The 14197-nt window shown below is 66.8% G+C and overlaps 2 protein-coding genes across 7 annotated transcripts; one reads left to right on the top strand and one right to left on the bottom strand.

Annotated features, from left to right (window-relative positions):
• The first annotated feature begins 31 nt into the window (after positions 1–31).
• SYDE1 (synapse defective Rho GTPase homolog 1) lies at positions 32–6493 on the top strand. The gene is made up of 8 exons (XM_083815303.1): positions 32–272; positions 1495–2082; positions 2676–3416; positions 3521–3735; positions 3823–3949; positions 4031–4188; positions 4545–4782; positions 5064–6493. The coding sequence occupies exons 1-8, from the start codon at positions 185–187 to the stop codon at positions 5438–5440; spliced, it is 2532 nt and encodes an 843-aa protein (XP_083671429.1). The 5' UTR covers positions 32–184; the 3' UTR covers positions 5441–6493.
• Positions 6494–6598: 105 nt separating this feature from the next.
• On the bottom strand, positions 6599–13665 carry ILVBL (ilvB acetolactate synthase like). Of its 6 annotated transcripts, none has more exons than XM_083815313.1 (17): positions 13584–13665; positions 12414–12455; positions 11605–11725; positions 11320–11521; positions 10715–10842; positions 10478–10616; positions 10175–10286; positions 9991–10090; positions 9617–9714; positions 9071–9207; positions 8853–8987; positions 8208–8322; positions 7775–7944; positions 7628–7698; positions 7460–7531; positions 7252–7357; positions 6599–7008 (listed from the first exon to the last, which is right to left on the bottom strand). In XM_083815313.1, the coding sequence occupies exons 3-17, from the start codon at positions 11716–11718 to the stop codon at positions 6830–6832; spliced, it is 1878 nt and encodes a 625-aa protein (XP_083671439.1). In that variant the 5' UTR covers positions 11719–11725; positions 12414–12455; positions 13584–13665; the 3' UTR covers positions 6599–6829. The 6 variants fall into 6 exon arrangements, with proteins under 6 accessions (XP_083671439.1, XP_083671435.1, XP_083671437.1 ...); XM_083815309.1 differs by having other exon boundaries at positions 12414–12496; positions 13584–13636; XM_083815311.1 differs by lacking the exon at positions 13584–13665 and adding an exon at positions 13494–13567 and having other exon boundaries at positions 12414–12481.
• Positions 13666–14197: the final 532 nt, after the last annotated feature.

Genomic DNA, 14197 nt, shown 5'->3' with positions numbered 1-14197 from the left:
CCCCCCGAACCGGGCTGGGGGGGGGGGGGGCGGCACGGGCCGGACCGGGCCGAGGGGGGAGGACCGGGCTGAGGGGACCGGACCCGGGCTGAACGGGACCGGACCCGGCTGAGGAGACCCCCGCCGGGCTGAGGGGTCCCGGGGGCGCTGAGGGGACCCCGCCGGGGGGCTCCGGGCCGGGCCGATGGCGGAGCCGCTGCTGCGGAGGACCTTCTCCCGGCTGCGGGGCCGGGACCGCCCGCGCAGGAAGAAATCGGACGCCAAGGAGCGAGGTACGGAGCTGCGGGGGGGGCCGGGGCACCCCCCCCCGGGATGGAGACCCCACCTCAGTCCCTTTGGGGTCCTTCGTGGTCCCCACCCCAGGGTCCCTGGTGCAGCCCCAGAGGGCTCCACATCACCCCAGGCCCCTTCTGTCCCCCCCCCCCAAAAAAGGGACCCTTGGGGTCCAGTCCCCCGTGAATGGGACCCTTGGGATCCAGTCCCCCAAGGAGAGGACCCCTCGTTGTGGACCCGGCTCCCTCCTGCCCCCCGAGGAAAGGACCCCAGTGTCACACCGGGCTCCCTCCTGTCCCCCCAAAGCTCCCCACCACCCCTTTTGGCCCCAAGGAAGGTTCCCTATCACCCCGTGTCTCTCTCTGTGCCCTGCAGGAGTTGGGGTACCCCCCCCACCCCGGGGTGCCTCCTGCCCCACATTTCTCGGGGTGCCCTACGCCAAGCCGTGGGCTCGGCATCACCTGGGGGGAGATCCCGGGGGGCTACGGGGTGATGGATGGGGGGGACCATGCTGTGGGGCCTCCACCGATGCTGGCGCTCATTTGGGGTACCTGAGCTGAGGTCTGGGGTGGGCAGAACATCCCATGTGGGCGCTAAAGCCACAATTGGGGTGCGGGGGGGGCGGGGGGGGCTCGCAGCACCCCCTGTTCTCATCCGGATGGAGCGGGGGGTGCGGCTGTGACAGCATCTGGGAGGAATTGGTCCCGCGGGGGTGAGGGTGCTCCGGCGGGACGGGGACCGGGACCGGGCGCGGGTGCTGGTGTGACACGAGTGGGGCTTGTTTTGGGGTGCATGTGGGAGGGGTGCACAAGGGGTGCAGACAATCCGGGGTGCACAAATGCGCCTGGAGGAGCGCAGAGAATTGGGGTGCACGCGACCGGGGGGTGCAGGCCATGGGGACGGACGCAGAGCTGCCCCCATCGGGATGCGGCCGTGTCCCCGATGGGGTGCAGCAGGGCCCGGCTGAGCCCCCCCCATCCTCCAGCGAGCCCCCCCAGGATGGTGGGAGCGTGGCGGCGGGGCTGTCCGGCCGTAAACAACCGGAAATCCCGCTTGGCAAGGGGCTGCGTGCAGCTGCCTCCGCCGGCCCCGTGGGGCGGCAGTGGATTCGGGGCGAGGAGGGTGGGTGGCCCCGCGGGACGCTGGCGGGGGCGAGAGGGAGGGCTCGCGGCTGGCGTGGCAGGGACCCACGCCGAGCCCCGTCCATTCTCCCTCCTGCAGAGCATCCTCCACCAAGCCCCGACTCGCCGGTGGACCCTGAGGCAGCCCCGGCATCGTCGGAACCGGCCCCGGCAGCGCCCCGCAAGCAGAACTGGGCCCGTTTCTCCTGCGGCGGCCGCGATGAGCCCAGCGGGAGGCGGATGCCGGCTCCCAAAGCTTCCCCGGAGGTGGTGGAGGCCAGCGAGCTGGATCCGGCCACCAGCAGCCCCTGGCCTGGCGTGGAGCCACCCGGCGAGGAGCCCCTGGAGCCGGCGGAGGAGGCCGAAGCAGCGAACGGCTCCGTGGAGCTCGGCGGCCCCGGTAGGAGCCCAGGGCACGGCGCTTACCTGCAGAGCCTGGAGCGGAGCAGCCGGCACTGGGTGCTGTCCTCGGCGAAGGCACCGGGGCTGGACGAGGCTGGCGGCGGGGCCGAGGCTGAGGCTGGTGCGGCCAGCAGCGAGGGCGAGATCTGGTACAACCCCATCCCCGAGGACGAAGACCCTCCGAAGGCGAGCGGGGAGGACGTCCCCTGGGGGGGCAGAGGGACGGCAGAGAGCCCCGGACCCCGCAGCGCAGAGGAGCCGGCAGCTGGCAGGGCGCAGGCCTGTGGTGAGGGGCAGCGCAGAGCTAGGGGTCGGGAAGAGGGGGGACAGTGGTGGCCCCTGGTTCCCCACAGCCCTTGTCACCACGCAGGAGTGTCCCCTGGACCCCACAGTCTCCATCTGCAGCACCTTATGGTCTTTGTCCTTTCTCTGGCACCTGTGAGGCTTCCTGGACACCGAGGTCCTCAGAGCCAGTGGTCCCTTGTCCCCAGTGTCTCCTGGACCCCGTGGTCCCTGTCCCTTCCTTGCCCCCCAGGCCAACATCCCCCCCGCCTCCACAATCCCTGTCCCTTTCTGCCCACCCCCCGGGATGATGTCCTTCAGACCTCACAGTCCCTATCCCCACCCTGTCCTCAGGGACATCTGGACCCCATGATCCCCGTCATCTTCACCTTCCCCCAGACACATCCCATAGTCCCCACCCTTTCCCCATCCCCCAAAACAGGACATTGTCCCCCAAACCCCACCGTCCCCACGCTCAGGACAGTGTCCCCAGAACCCGACAGTCCCCTCCCCACAACAGTTTCCAGGGCGCCACCCCAATCCCAGCCAGGCTCCCGGTATCCCCCAGGTACCCGCTCACCCTTTCTCTCCCCCCAGGAAAGATGCCCATCCCCTGCGTGAGCCTGGGGACGGGGCTCGCCCCCCCGTCCCCCCCCGCCAGCCCCAGTGCCACCAAGAAAGGCCGCTCCCTCAGCAAAGTGAAGTCCCCGGGGACCGTGCGCCGCCTCTCCATGAAGATGAAGAAGCTGCCAGAGCTGCGGAGGAAGCTGAGCCTGCGCAGCCCCCGGCCGCGGGGCCAGGAGGGTGGCACCTCGCCCTCCGACGCCCGCAAGGAGTCCAGCAACGTCATCAGCCGCTACCACCTCGACACCAGCGTGGCCTCACTGCCCCGTGCCAAAGCGGCCAACAAGGGCGGCTACTTGAGTGACGGCGACTCCCCGGAGCTGCTGGCCAAAACCGGGGCGCACGCTGAGCCAGAGGATGGAGAGGGCGGGCTGGACGTGGCCGCTTTCCGGCCCTACAGCTGCGGGGAGCTGCCCCGAGGCGGGCAGCACATCTCCGGGCTGGTCAGCGTCCACCTCTACGGCGTGCGGGACCTGAAGCTGCCGCGAGCTGAAGCCCGGGAGGTTTTCTGCGTGCTGCAGGTGGACGCGGCCAACCGGGCTCGCACGGCTCTGCTGCCCTGCAAGGCGGCTTTCCTTGGCCTCAACCACACCTTCAACCTGGAGCTGGAGAGCGCCCAGCTCCTCAAGGTGATCGTCTTCTCCTGGGACCCTTCCTCCTGCCGCAACCGCCTCTGCTGCCACGGCACCGTCGTCCTGCCCCACATCTTCAGAGGTGCGCGGTGGGGATGGGAGGGCACGGGTTTTTTTTGGGGGGGGGGGGGGGGGGGGGTGTTTCACAGCACAGCACCCCGCTGACAGCACCCCTCTGTTCCCCAGGCTGCCGGGCCCAGCAGCTGGCGGTGCGGCTGCAGCCTCGCGGCGTCCTCTTCTCCAAATTCACCCTGGTGGAGCAGTGGGACAGCCCCGGCGAGCGCGAGCCCCGCGTCTTTGGCGTGGAGCTGGGCCAGCTGGTGGAGAGGGAGAAGACGGCCACCAAGGTGCCCCTGCTCATCCAGAAGTGCGTGGCCGAGATAGAGAAACGGGGGCTGAAGGTGAGCAGGGGGCCTCGCGGTGACATCCAGCGGGTGATGGCCCAGCCGGGCCCCCTGTCACCGCTGTCACCGTGTCCCCGATTCCAGGTGGTCGGGCTGTACCGGCTCTGCGGCTCAGCCGCCGTCAAGAAGGAGCTGCGCGACGCCTTCGAGAGGGACAGTGCGGCCGTGACGCTGTCAGAGCAGCTCTACCCTGACATCAATGTCATCACGGGTCAGTGCTCACCCCACAGGCCCCCCCAGCACCCTTGGGGGGGGCCACGCTGATGTCCCCACCCCGGCTTCTCGCCCGCAGGGATCCTCAAAGACTACCTGCGGGAGCTGCCCACACCGCTCATCACCCCCACGCTCTACCACGTCGTGCTGGAGGCCATGGCCAAGCGGCCTCCCCGGACCCCGCCGGGCGAGCGGGACGCCGTCACCCTGCTCGACTGCCTGCCTGACGTCGAGAAGGTGGGTGGCCAGCCCTAAAACTGGGGCTGCTCGGCTGTGGGATTGCCGGGGCACCCCGCTGCCTCTCGGTCCGGGGCTCTCCTCCATTGCACGTCACCACTGTGGTATCCTTATTTCTGGATGAGTGGCACCGGCGATGTGGCGTGTCCTGGTGTCACCACCCCCCTGAGCATTTTTGGGGGTCTCTACATCCCCAGCAGCCAAGCATTTTTTTCCACGTCCTCGTTATTAGCTGTGGGATTCAGCCCCGGTGACATCGGGGACTGCCTGTGGCCGAAACATTTCCCCTCAGTGGCCCAGGGGCAGGGGAATGTCACCTGAGAGGGTGTCCCCGCTGACGCCACCCTGTCCCCCAGGCCACGCTGACGCGGCTCCTGGACCACCTCAGCCTGGTGGCCTCCTTCCACGACTTCAACCGCATGAACTCGCAGAACATCGCCGTCTGCTTCGGGCCCGTCCTGCTCACCCAGAGCCAGGAGCCTCGGCGCGGCGGCACAGGCACCCGCAGCTACGCCCACAGCGAGGACATCGCCAGCGCCGTCGATTTCAAGCGGCACATCGAGGTGCTGCACTACCTGCTGCAGGCCTGGCCGGGTGAGCAGGCTTCTGGGGGGGTGGGGGGGGCGGGGACGGACACCCGTGGCCCCCACCCTGGGGGAAATCTGTGCTTGGCCACCACCCGGGCCACCCCCTGGGGGGGGTCTGTGACACCCTGGGGCTGTTCCATGGGCCACTGTCCCCAGCAGCTGCTCCAGGGGCCCGTGCCCCCCCAGCCAAACTCCCCCCCAACATCTCCTCCCCGCTCCAGTGCCACCAAACCACCCCATGGCTTCCCCCTCTTATCCTGACCCCCCCCCCACACGCTCTCTCCGCAGCCCCCCGCTCATCCCCAGCCCCCCAAATCTGGGAGGAGGCGCCGCCCGGCCGCCCGCGGCAGCCACCGCTGCGCTTGGACCTGCTGGACACGGCGGTGGTGGCCCGCCATCGCCCCCGGGGACCGGAGAGCCCCCCCAGCAACCGCTACGCCGGCGACTGGAGCGTCTGCGGCCACCAGTTCGGTGGCTACGACGAGGTGGCGGCCGGCGATGGCGAGAGCCGGGCCGCGCACCGGCGGACCCTCTTCGTGGCCAATTTCGGCCTTGGTGACGAGCCCGAGGCGCCCTTTGGCCCCCGGCTCAACCTCAAGGACTTCGACGCGCTCATCCTCGACCTGGAGCGGGAGCTCGCCAAGCAGATCAACGTCTGCCTGTGACGGCGACGCCGGTGCCGGTCCTGGCGCCACCGGGAGAGCGACCAAAAAGCAGCACTTGCCTCTTGTTGCCTTCGATTTGCACAGCGCCGAGCAGGAGGGACGCCGACGGAGAAGGTGATGCCGTCTTTGGGGGGGGGGGGGGGCCACGGCCCCATCGGGGGACACCTGAGCAGCCCCCCCCCCCCAAAAAAAAAAAAACTGGCTGCACACAGCCCCCCACACACATCCACGCGCCGTTTTGGGGGGGGGGGGGGATGTTGGAGGCTCAGTGCCTCTTGCTCGGCTTTCTATGGCCAAATTTTGCCCTCAAGTGCCTGTTCACCCCTTTGCCCTTCCAACCCCCCCCCCAAGGGTGCTGCGCCCCCCCCCCCTCCAAAAATCAGTATTGACAAGGGTCCATGACCTCCATCGCTCAGGCTACGTGGGGGGCACCCTCTCCCCCTCCCCATCTGCCCCCCACTCCCCCCCCTGCTCACGAGGGCTCCCCAAAATCCCCTCCCTGTTGCCGGCACCCTGAGGAGGGTGACGGCACTCCCTCCCGCCCTCACGGGTGGCAGCAAGGGCCCCCCCCGAGCCCTCCCTTTTTTTCTGCCCCCCCCCAGGGGGGTGCTGCCGGTACGGGAGCGCTGAGCTTTTATTTATTACTCGAGCTTCGTGTGCGTGCGTGCATGCGCGTGGATGGACGGCGTACGGCGGTTGCCTTCACCGCAGCCTGCAGAAAAAGCCCTTTTCACCCCCAAAATGAACCCAGCACCAGTGTTACGGGGGGGAGGGAGGGAGCCAAATGAATTCCTCCCCCCCCCCCCCCCAAAAAAACAAAAACAGCCTTGCTCAGTATTAGCCTTACAGGAACCAGCTGAATGTGAAAGCACCGGCCCGGCCGGGCTGAGCCAGCAGTGTTAAATCACCCGGGGCAGGGGGTGCCACCAGGCTAGCGGGGGGCTTGGTGACAAAGCTGTCCCCAGTCCCCCCCCCCGATGGCCTGACGCCCACCCTGCCCTGCCCACCGCCTTGTCACTGTCACCAGCAATAAAGGACACAAGCTGCACTCGCCACCGGGCTGTGTGCGTGTGTTGGTGTCCCGTCGGGGGGATGGCAGTCCCCGAAGTGTCACTTGTCGCCCCATGGCACCCGAATCGATGGCACAGGATGGCAGGCGGGGGCACATGGCGCTGCTTTATTGCCAGGGGACACCACTGTCCCCCCCCCCCCAGCCCCAAGTTAGGGGGCACAGCACCAGCACCTAACACCCCTAACACCTCTTTTCCCCCATCCCCGGTTGGGGACAGGGTGGTGGCACCTCGGTGGCACCCAGCCAGTGCATCCTCCAGCCCCTTCATCCCTGCTGCCGGGCACAGAGGGACATCGGGGGAGCAGAGGGGACAGTCCCTAGACAGAGATGGAGCCCTCGCGGAAATCGGTCTTGCCGATGAGGGCGTTGACGAGGACGGGGTGGCCCTGGCGGCACGCATCCTGCGCGGCGCGGAGGACGGCGTCCAGCCGCTCGCTCTCCGGGCGTCCCACCACGAAGCCTTTGCCCCCGAGCGCTTCAGCCACCGCGTGGTAATCTGCGGGGAGGGGACAGGGACGTGACTCTGTCACCTGCGTGACAGCAGGGTGACGCGGGGCCACCGGCAACGGCCCAATCCTCCCCAGTGCGTCATGGCCACCGAGCGCAGCACAGTCGGGGTGACACGGTGCCACCGGGCACAGCTCAATCCACTCCAGGGTGACGCAGGGCCACCAAGTGGCCCCAGACCAAGGGACTCAATCCCCCCCAGCAGCTCCCGTGTGTCGGGGACAGCGCTCACCCAGGTACTCGAGGCCACATGCCACGTTGCTGCCCAGCATGGCCACCTGCTCCCGGGAGATCTGGCTCCAGCACGCATCGTTGCCGACCAGTGCGATGATGGGCGTCTGCAGGGGACAAAGCACGGGGCCACCGCGCCCCGGTGACAACCCAGAGTGGGGACAAGAGCCCAATTCCACCCCCCCGACCCCGTTTCGGCGCTGTCTCACCTTGTGCCGCACAAAAGTGTCAAATTCTATGAGGCTGTAGCCCAGCGAGCCGTCACCGTAAAGGACCCAAACCTGGCAGGCGGCACAGGGGAAGGGACAAGTGACACGAGGCCAAGCAGGTGGCACCGCTGTCCGCGTGGGCCACCACATGTCCCCCCCCGTCCATACCTCGGCCTCGGGGCGGCAGAGCTTGGCGCCGAGTGCGAACCCGCCGCCAACTCCCAGCGTGCCAAAGGCTCCTGCGAAGACAACAGCCGGTGTCACCCGCGTGTGTCCCCAACGGTGGCAGCGCACCCCGGGCTGGGGGGTCCTCACCGGGGTCCAGCCAGGAGAGGGGCCGGCGGGGGCGCACAATGTAGGCGGCGGTGCCCACGAAGTCCCCCCCGTCGGCCACCAAAAGGCTCTCGGGGGGCAGCAGCGCGTCCAGGCGGTACAGCAGGTCCAGGGGGTTCAGGTGCTGCGGGGTGGGGGTCGCTGCCTTCTCCCTGTTAGAGAGGACCCCCCCCCCAAAAAAAAAGAGGTTGGCCGGGGTCTCCCCAAAACGGGCATGGGTTTCCCACCCCTTGCAAATGGGATGGGAACCCCAAAGAGGTCGTAAGGGGCTGGAATTTCTCACCCCAAAATCAACCAAGCCCCCCCCCACACCCTGTACCCAAAATGGGGTCCTCACCCCCCAAAACGGACACAGGACCCCCCCGGCTATGGAAGCTGCCATCCCTGTCCCCGTCCCCGTGCGCTGGGTGCTCACCGGTTCGCCTTCTCCTTGCGCTGCTCGGCCTCGCGCAGCCCCCCCAGCCAGTCCGCGGGGCAGGAGTAGCCCCGCAGCCGCCGCGCCAGCCCCACCACAAAGGAGGCGGCGTCGCCTGCAGAGAACGCCCAGCTCATCACACCCACTCCAAAAAAAAACTCCACCCATCTATGTCAGACCCTAAACCTTTCCGAATTGGCCGCAAAACCCAGCTCTGTTGGACCCCACAGCTGGCTCGGTCATACCCCAAAACTGGCTCAGCTGAGCCCCAAAACCAGCTCAGTTATCGTAAGAATGGTTTGGACTGGGAGGGACCTTAAAGATCCCCCAAATCTGGCTCAGCTGAGCCCCAAAACACATTCAGTTGGACCCCAAACCTGGCTGAATTATCCCTAAAACCCAGGTCTGCTGGACACCAAACCTGGCTTGGTTGGACCCCAAAATCTAGCTCAGCCGAGCCCCAAACATGGCTGAATTGGCCCCAAACCCCATCTCTTTTGGGCCCCAAACAGAGCTTAGCTGTCCCCCAAATCACCATTGTCCCCCAAAACCACCTCATCCGACACCGACCCCATCTCCCAACCCCTCCACGGTGCCACCACCCTCCTCGGGCCGGGGGGACGGCGGAGGGGACAGGGCTGTCACCTTGCACGGCGAGCCGCGGCCGCCAGAAGACGTCGGCGTTGCGGAGGAGCTGCGCCCGGTCCCGGTTGACAGCCACCACGACGGTTTGGCGGCCGAAAAGGCGCCCGTAGGAGAGACGGAAATCACAGACGGCACCTTTGGAGGGGAGGTGGGGGGAGAATTTGGGGACAGGGGCCACCGCGGGGTATCCCCATTCCTTCCCCAGCCCTGGGACCCACCTGCCAGCAGCACCAGGTCAGCCTCGCGGAGGGCGTCGCGGCGGTTCTGGCGCAGGAGCAGGGGGCTCTCAGGGGGCAGCAGCCCCCGTGCCGCCCCCCCCAGGTAGCAGGGGATGCCCAAGGCCTCCAGCGCTTCCCTGCATGCCCCAAAAGCGGCTCGATCGGCCTCAAAAATGGCTCGGTCGGGCCTCAGAATGGGCTCAGTTGGGGGCCCCAAAACTGGTTTGGTTGGACCCAAAACCAGCTCAGCTGAACCCTAAAGCTCAATCAGCAGTCCCCAAAGTGGCCGATCCAGCCCCAAACCTGCTCATCTTTCCCTAAACCATCTTGTTGTCTCCAAATAAGCTCAGCCGTCCCCAAAGCGGCTTGGCTGTCCCCAGAGTGGCTCAGCCATCCCCAAGCCCACTCATCCAACCCCTGGATGATCCATCCCCAAAGAGGCTCAGTTGTCCCCAAACCAGTTGATCCATCCCCAAACCAGCTCGCTTGTCCCCGGACACGCTCAGCTGTCCCCAAACCATACCCTCTGTCCCCAGGCCCGCTCACCGGAGCTCCTCAGCCGGTGTGGGTGGCAGCAGAGCCTGACTGCCCACCAGCACCAGCGGCTTCGTGGCCCGGCTCACCAGTTCAGCACAGCGCTGTACCTGCCATCCCAAAAACGGCTCCGTCAGACCCCAAAACAGCTCCCTCGGGCCCCAAAACGGCTCCCTCAGGCCCCAAAACGGCTCCCTCGGGCCCCAAAACTCAGTTCTGTTGGATTCCAAATGTGGCTTGGTTGGACCCCCAAAATCACTCAGCCGAGCCCCAAAAAACATCTTGGCCAATCCCAAACCCATCTCACCACCCAACCCCTCCACCCCCATGGTGCCACCACCCGGGTGTCCCCAAAACCCCAAAGCGGGTTGGGGGACAAAGCCAACCTCGTCCTCGGTGGCCAGCGGCACCTTCACAGGCAGTGGGGTGACATCCCGGGGCACCCAGGCACCCGCAAAGAGGTTATGGACGTAGTTTTGGAGGTACCTGTCAAGAAGGGGTTGTTTTGGGGTGCTGCAGCCCCTTGGGGTGCTGACAGCACCCATTGGTGCTGGTGGGATGGCTGCTCACCACTGCACCAGCTTTCCCCGGATCCCCCGGGCACTCTTGGCACCGCCGACCTCCTTCTCCACCACGTGGAAGGGGTAGAGGACATCGATGGGGAGCTCCACGAACACGGGACCTGTGGGATGGGGGTGAAGGGACCCCCACGTCACCCCCAAAAAACACATTTCAGGGAGGTGACATCAGCACCACCAAAAGCACCATGCCAAAACACCGCCGCCAAAAGCAGCGCCCCCAGTGAGACCTATGGGGGATGAAATCACCCCAAATCTTCCCCAAGGGAGGTGCTGGGGTGTCCCCACCCTTTACCGGGGGTCCCTGACTGCGCGGTGCTGATGGCTTTGCGGAGCGCGGGGACAATGTCACGGACGGTGCGCACCGAGATGCACGCCTTGCAGAGCGTCTTGAAGAGCGAGAGCTGGTCGATGTCCTGCAGTGCTCCTCGTCCCTGTGGTGAAAACCCCAAAATGGGGGAAATCTCCCCCAAAAAAGGGGTGGGGAGGTGGTTTTGGTCCCTTAAATCCCCCCTCTGCAAGCCCACCAGACCTTCTGCAGCGAGGCGGCCGCCCCACCGATGAGCAGCAGCGGCGACTCGGCCATCTGGGCGTTCTTGATGGCTGTCACCGCGTTGGTGACGCCGGGGCCGGCGGTGACAGCGGCGACACCGATGCGGCCTGCGGGGGGAGATGGGGGGGTGGGAGGTGGCCCCCTGGGCACCCCAGTTTTGGGGTTTGGGGCACAGGGGGCTGGCTGCGCGGTCCTTGTTTGTGGTTGAATTGGTTGTGGGGGGAGATAAATGGGGAGAGAACCCACTGTGGAGAGACCCAAAGAGAGTTTGAAGCCTTCTCCACTCAACCAGGACCCCAGCAAGATGGGACACCCCAAAACCCTCCACCCTTTGAGGAAGAGAAAGGTGTTGATCATGAGGCCAATCTCTCCTCATCCCATCAACACCACAGCTCCCAAATTAATTTTGGGGGGAATAAAGGGGGAGAACACCCCACGGACCGTCCCCGAAGACCCAAAGAGCGTTGGAAGCCTTCTCAACTCAACAGGGACCCCACCAAGCAGGGACACCCCAAAATCTTCCACCCTTTGAGGAAGAGGAAGGTGTTGACCAGGAGGTCCGCCTCCATCGCCCCGTCCGGTACCTGAGAGCCTGGAGACGGCGTCGGCGGCGAAGACGGCGGTGGCCTCATGCCGGGTGTCCACCACGCGGATCCCCAGCTTCTCGCTGGCCACTAGGATGGGCGAGATGTGGCCACCGGCCAGCGCAAAGACGAAGCGGACGCCGTGAGCCTTCAGCACCTCTGCCACCAGCTCGCCCCCGTACCGGGGGCTTCGGGGATCCGCCTGCGAGGCGAGGAGGACGCCCGCTTAGAAAACCAGGTGGATTTAACCAAAACGGGGTGGTTTCACCCCCATTTCGCCCCTACCTTGTGGAGGAGCCGGTAGAGGAGCCCCAAGCGATACGCCACCATGAGCAGCGCCACTGCCGTCGCCGCCAGCAGCCCGGCGCAGATGCAGCCGATGAGGGTGAGCAGACCCATGGGGACGCTGGGGAAGGGACACGAGGTGACAACGACGCCCCCAAATTGTCCCCGATGAGAAGCCCCGGCACCACCAGGCGGGGTGGCACCAAACGGGAACTCCCCGGCGCCAGGGACAGAGAGGAAATTCGGCACTGGCTCCGGGATGGCGATGGTTAATTAAAGCCGGTTAATTGAACCCATCCCATTCCCACAGGCACCCTAGCCTGAGCCCAAAGTCTGCTCATTTGCATAATTGCAGCCTAACGAAGACATTCCGGTTACTTATGCCATGACCGTGTAAAGACCCCCAGGGAAGAGGCAGAGCTGGCGAGCACCAAACCCGGCCCAATTTCCCCGAAAACACAAACCATTTTAGCACCCGGAAGCAGGTCGGATGCCAGATTTTCCCCCTAAACCCCAATTTCCCCCATTTTCACCATAAAAAGGCGGGTAAGCATTGCCACAAAGGCGAAACAGGGGGGGAAAAAAACACTCAAATCAGGCAAAACAGCAGCAAAACCATCGCTGGCTGGGACAAAACGCCGGTGACAATCCCTGGGGGGGGGGGGGCTCCGCATCCCGTAGGGAATTGGAGCGTCCCCCCCCGAGGGGCCGGGCGTTATAATTTTGGGGTGCGGAAATATGTGGGTGCAGCCAACCCGGCGAGCTTTTCGGGTCGGTGTCCCCCCCCCCCCCGCCTCCGGGCACCGTACCTGCTGGGTGACAAGGAGGTGACCGGAGGTGCAGACGGGTCCCTGCGGGGACGGAGACGAGCTCAGCCCTGGGTTTTTGCGCCCTAGTTCGCCGCGGAATGGGGACAGGGACAAGTGCCTCCGTGTCCCCGCTGTCCCCTGTCCCCACGGCCACCCCCGTCCTTGCGGCCACCTGTCTTCTTGGTCACTCCTGTCCCTGCGGTCACCCTGGGCCCGTGGCCACCCTGTCCTTACTGTCCCCCCCCCCCCAGAAGCCACCCTGTCCTGTCCCCTGTCCCCGTGTCCCCAGAGCCCCCCCTGTCCCCATGCTGTCCCCCCTCCATGCTGGGGGCACCACCCCTCCCCAGTCCCATGCCACTCCCCGGTCCTATGTCCCCCCCGTGCCACGTCACCCCTCTCCCATGTCACCCCCCCCAGCCCCATGTCACCCCCTGTCCCATGTCAGCCCCCCATGTCATGGCCCCCCAGTCCCATGTGTCCCCCCGTCACCCCCCCCAGTCCCAAGTCACCCCCCATGTTCCCCCCAGTCCCATGTCCCCCCCATGTCACCCCCCCAGTCCCATGTCCCCCCCATGTCACCCCCCCAGTCCCAAGTCACCCCCCCATGTCCCCCCCCAGTCCCATGTCCCCCCCCAGTCCCAAGTCACCCCCCCATGTTCCCCCCAGTCCCATGTCCCCCCCATGTCACCCCCCCAGTCCCATGTCCCCCCCATGTCACCCCCCCAGTCCCATGTCCCCCCCATGTCACCCCCCCCAGTCCCAAGTCACCCCCCCATGTCCCCCCCCAGTCCCATGTCCCCCCCCCAGTCCCAAGTCACCCCCCCATGTTCCCCCCAGTCCCATGTCCCCCCCATGTCACCCCCCCAGTCCCAAGTCACCCCCCCGCCCCATGCCCCCCATGCCCCCCCCAGTCCCATGTCCCCCCCCCCAGTCCCATGTCACTCCCCCATGCCCCCCCCAGTCCCAAGTCGCCCCCCCCGCGTCCCCCGCGTCCCCCGCGTCCCATTACCCCCCCCATACCCCCCCCCCGCCCCGTAATCCCCCCCCCCGCCCCGGCCCCCCCCGGAGCCCCGCCGCCACCTGCCCGCTCCGGAAGCGCCGCCCCCCGACGAGGCCCCGCCCACACCTGCAGGCCCCGCCCCCCGCCCCCGCGTGGCCCCGCCCCCTCACCCTTCCCCGCGGACCCCGCGCGGATCCGCCCGAACCACGTGACCTCCCGACGCCGCTCGCTCCTCCCGCGCCCGCCCCGGGGGGGTCACGTGGGGGTTTGGGCTGCTGATTGGCTGCTCGAGGAGTGTGGGCGGGCCCGGGAGGGGAGGGGCGGGGGTGGGGCGGGGCCAGGCGGGAAGGGGCGGGGCCAGGGAAGGGGCGGGGCTTGGCAGTGGGGGTTCCCAGGGAGTCTCCTCCCATGGGGGGGGGGGGTCACTGGGGGGGTCACGTGAGGGTGGTCATTGGGGGGGGGTCACCTGGGGGTTGTCACTGGGGGGAGGTCACTGGGGGGGGGTCATTGGGGGGGGATCACCTGGGCGGGGTCTCCTCTCATGGGGTCTTCTATGGGGTCTTATATGGGAGGGGGGTCTCCCATGGGGGGTCTCATGGGGGGGGTCTCCCATGGGGGTCTCTTATGGGGGGGGGTCTTATATGGGGGTTATTCTATGGGGGGTGGTCTCATATAGGGTTATTCCAGGGGGAGTTATCATGGGGGGGGTCTCATACGGGGTCGTACGTGGGGGGAGGGGGCTCACAGAGGGGTGTCTCCCATGGGGTTTCATACGGGTGGCCTT

This window comes from Anser anser (genome assembly GCF_964211835.1).
Source record: "Anser anser genome assembly, chromosome: 38".
In the NCBI taxonomy this organism is placed as follows: Eukaryota; Metazoa; Chordata; class Aves; order Anseriformes; family Anatidae; genus Anser; species Anser anser.
This window is presented reverse-complemented; position numbering and strand designations above follow the sequence as displayed.

What these genes read in the sequence shown, in the direction of transcription:
- SYDE1 (XM_083815303.1), top strand. Translation starts at nt 185, where the DNA reads ATGGCGGAGCCGCTGCTGCGGAGGACCTTCTCCCGGCTGCGGGGCCGG. An exon ending in CCTGCCCCACATCTTCAGAG is followed by an intron (nt 3,417 to 3,520) that starts GTGCGCGGTGGG and finishes TCTGTTCCCCAG; the next exon opens with GCTGCCGGGCCCAGCAGCTG. An exon ending in GCCTGCCTGACGTCGAGAAG is followed by an intron (nt 4,189 to 4,544) that starts GTGGGTGGCCAG and finishes CCTGTCCCCCAG; the next exon opens with GCCACGCTGACGCGGCTCCT.
- ILVBL (XM_083815313.1), bottom strand. Translation starts at nt 11,718, where the DNA reads ATGGGTCTGCTCACCCTCATCGGCTGCATCTGCGCCGGGCTGCTGGCG. An exon ending in CGCTGGCCACCGAGGACGAG is followed by an intron (nt 9,715 to 9,990) that starts GTTGGCTTTGTC and finishes TTGGGATGGCAG; the next exon opens with GTACAGCGCTGTGCTGAACT. An exon ending in GCCGCGGCTCGCCGTGCAAG is followed by an intron (nt 8,323 to 8,852) that starts GTGACAGCCCTG and finishes CGTTCTCTGCAG; the next exon opens with GCGACGCCGCCTCCTTTGTG.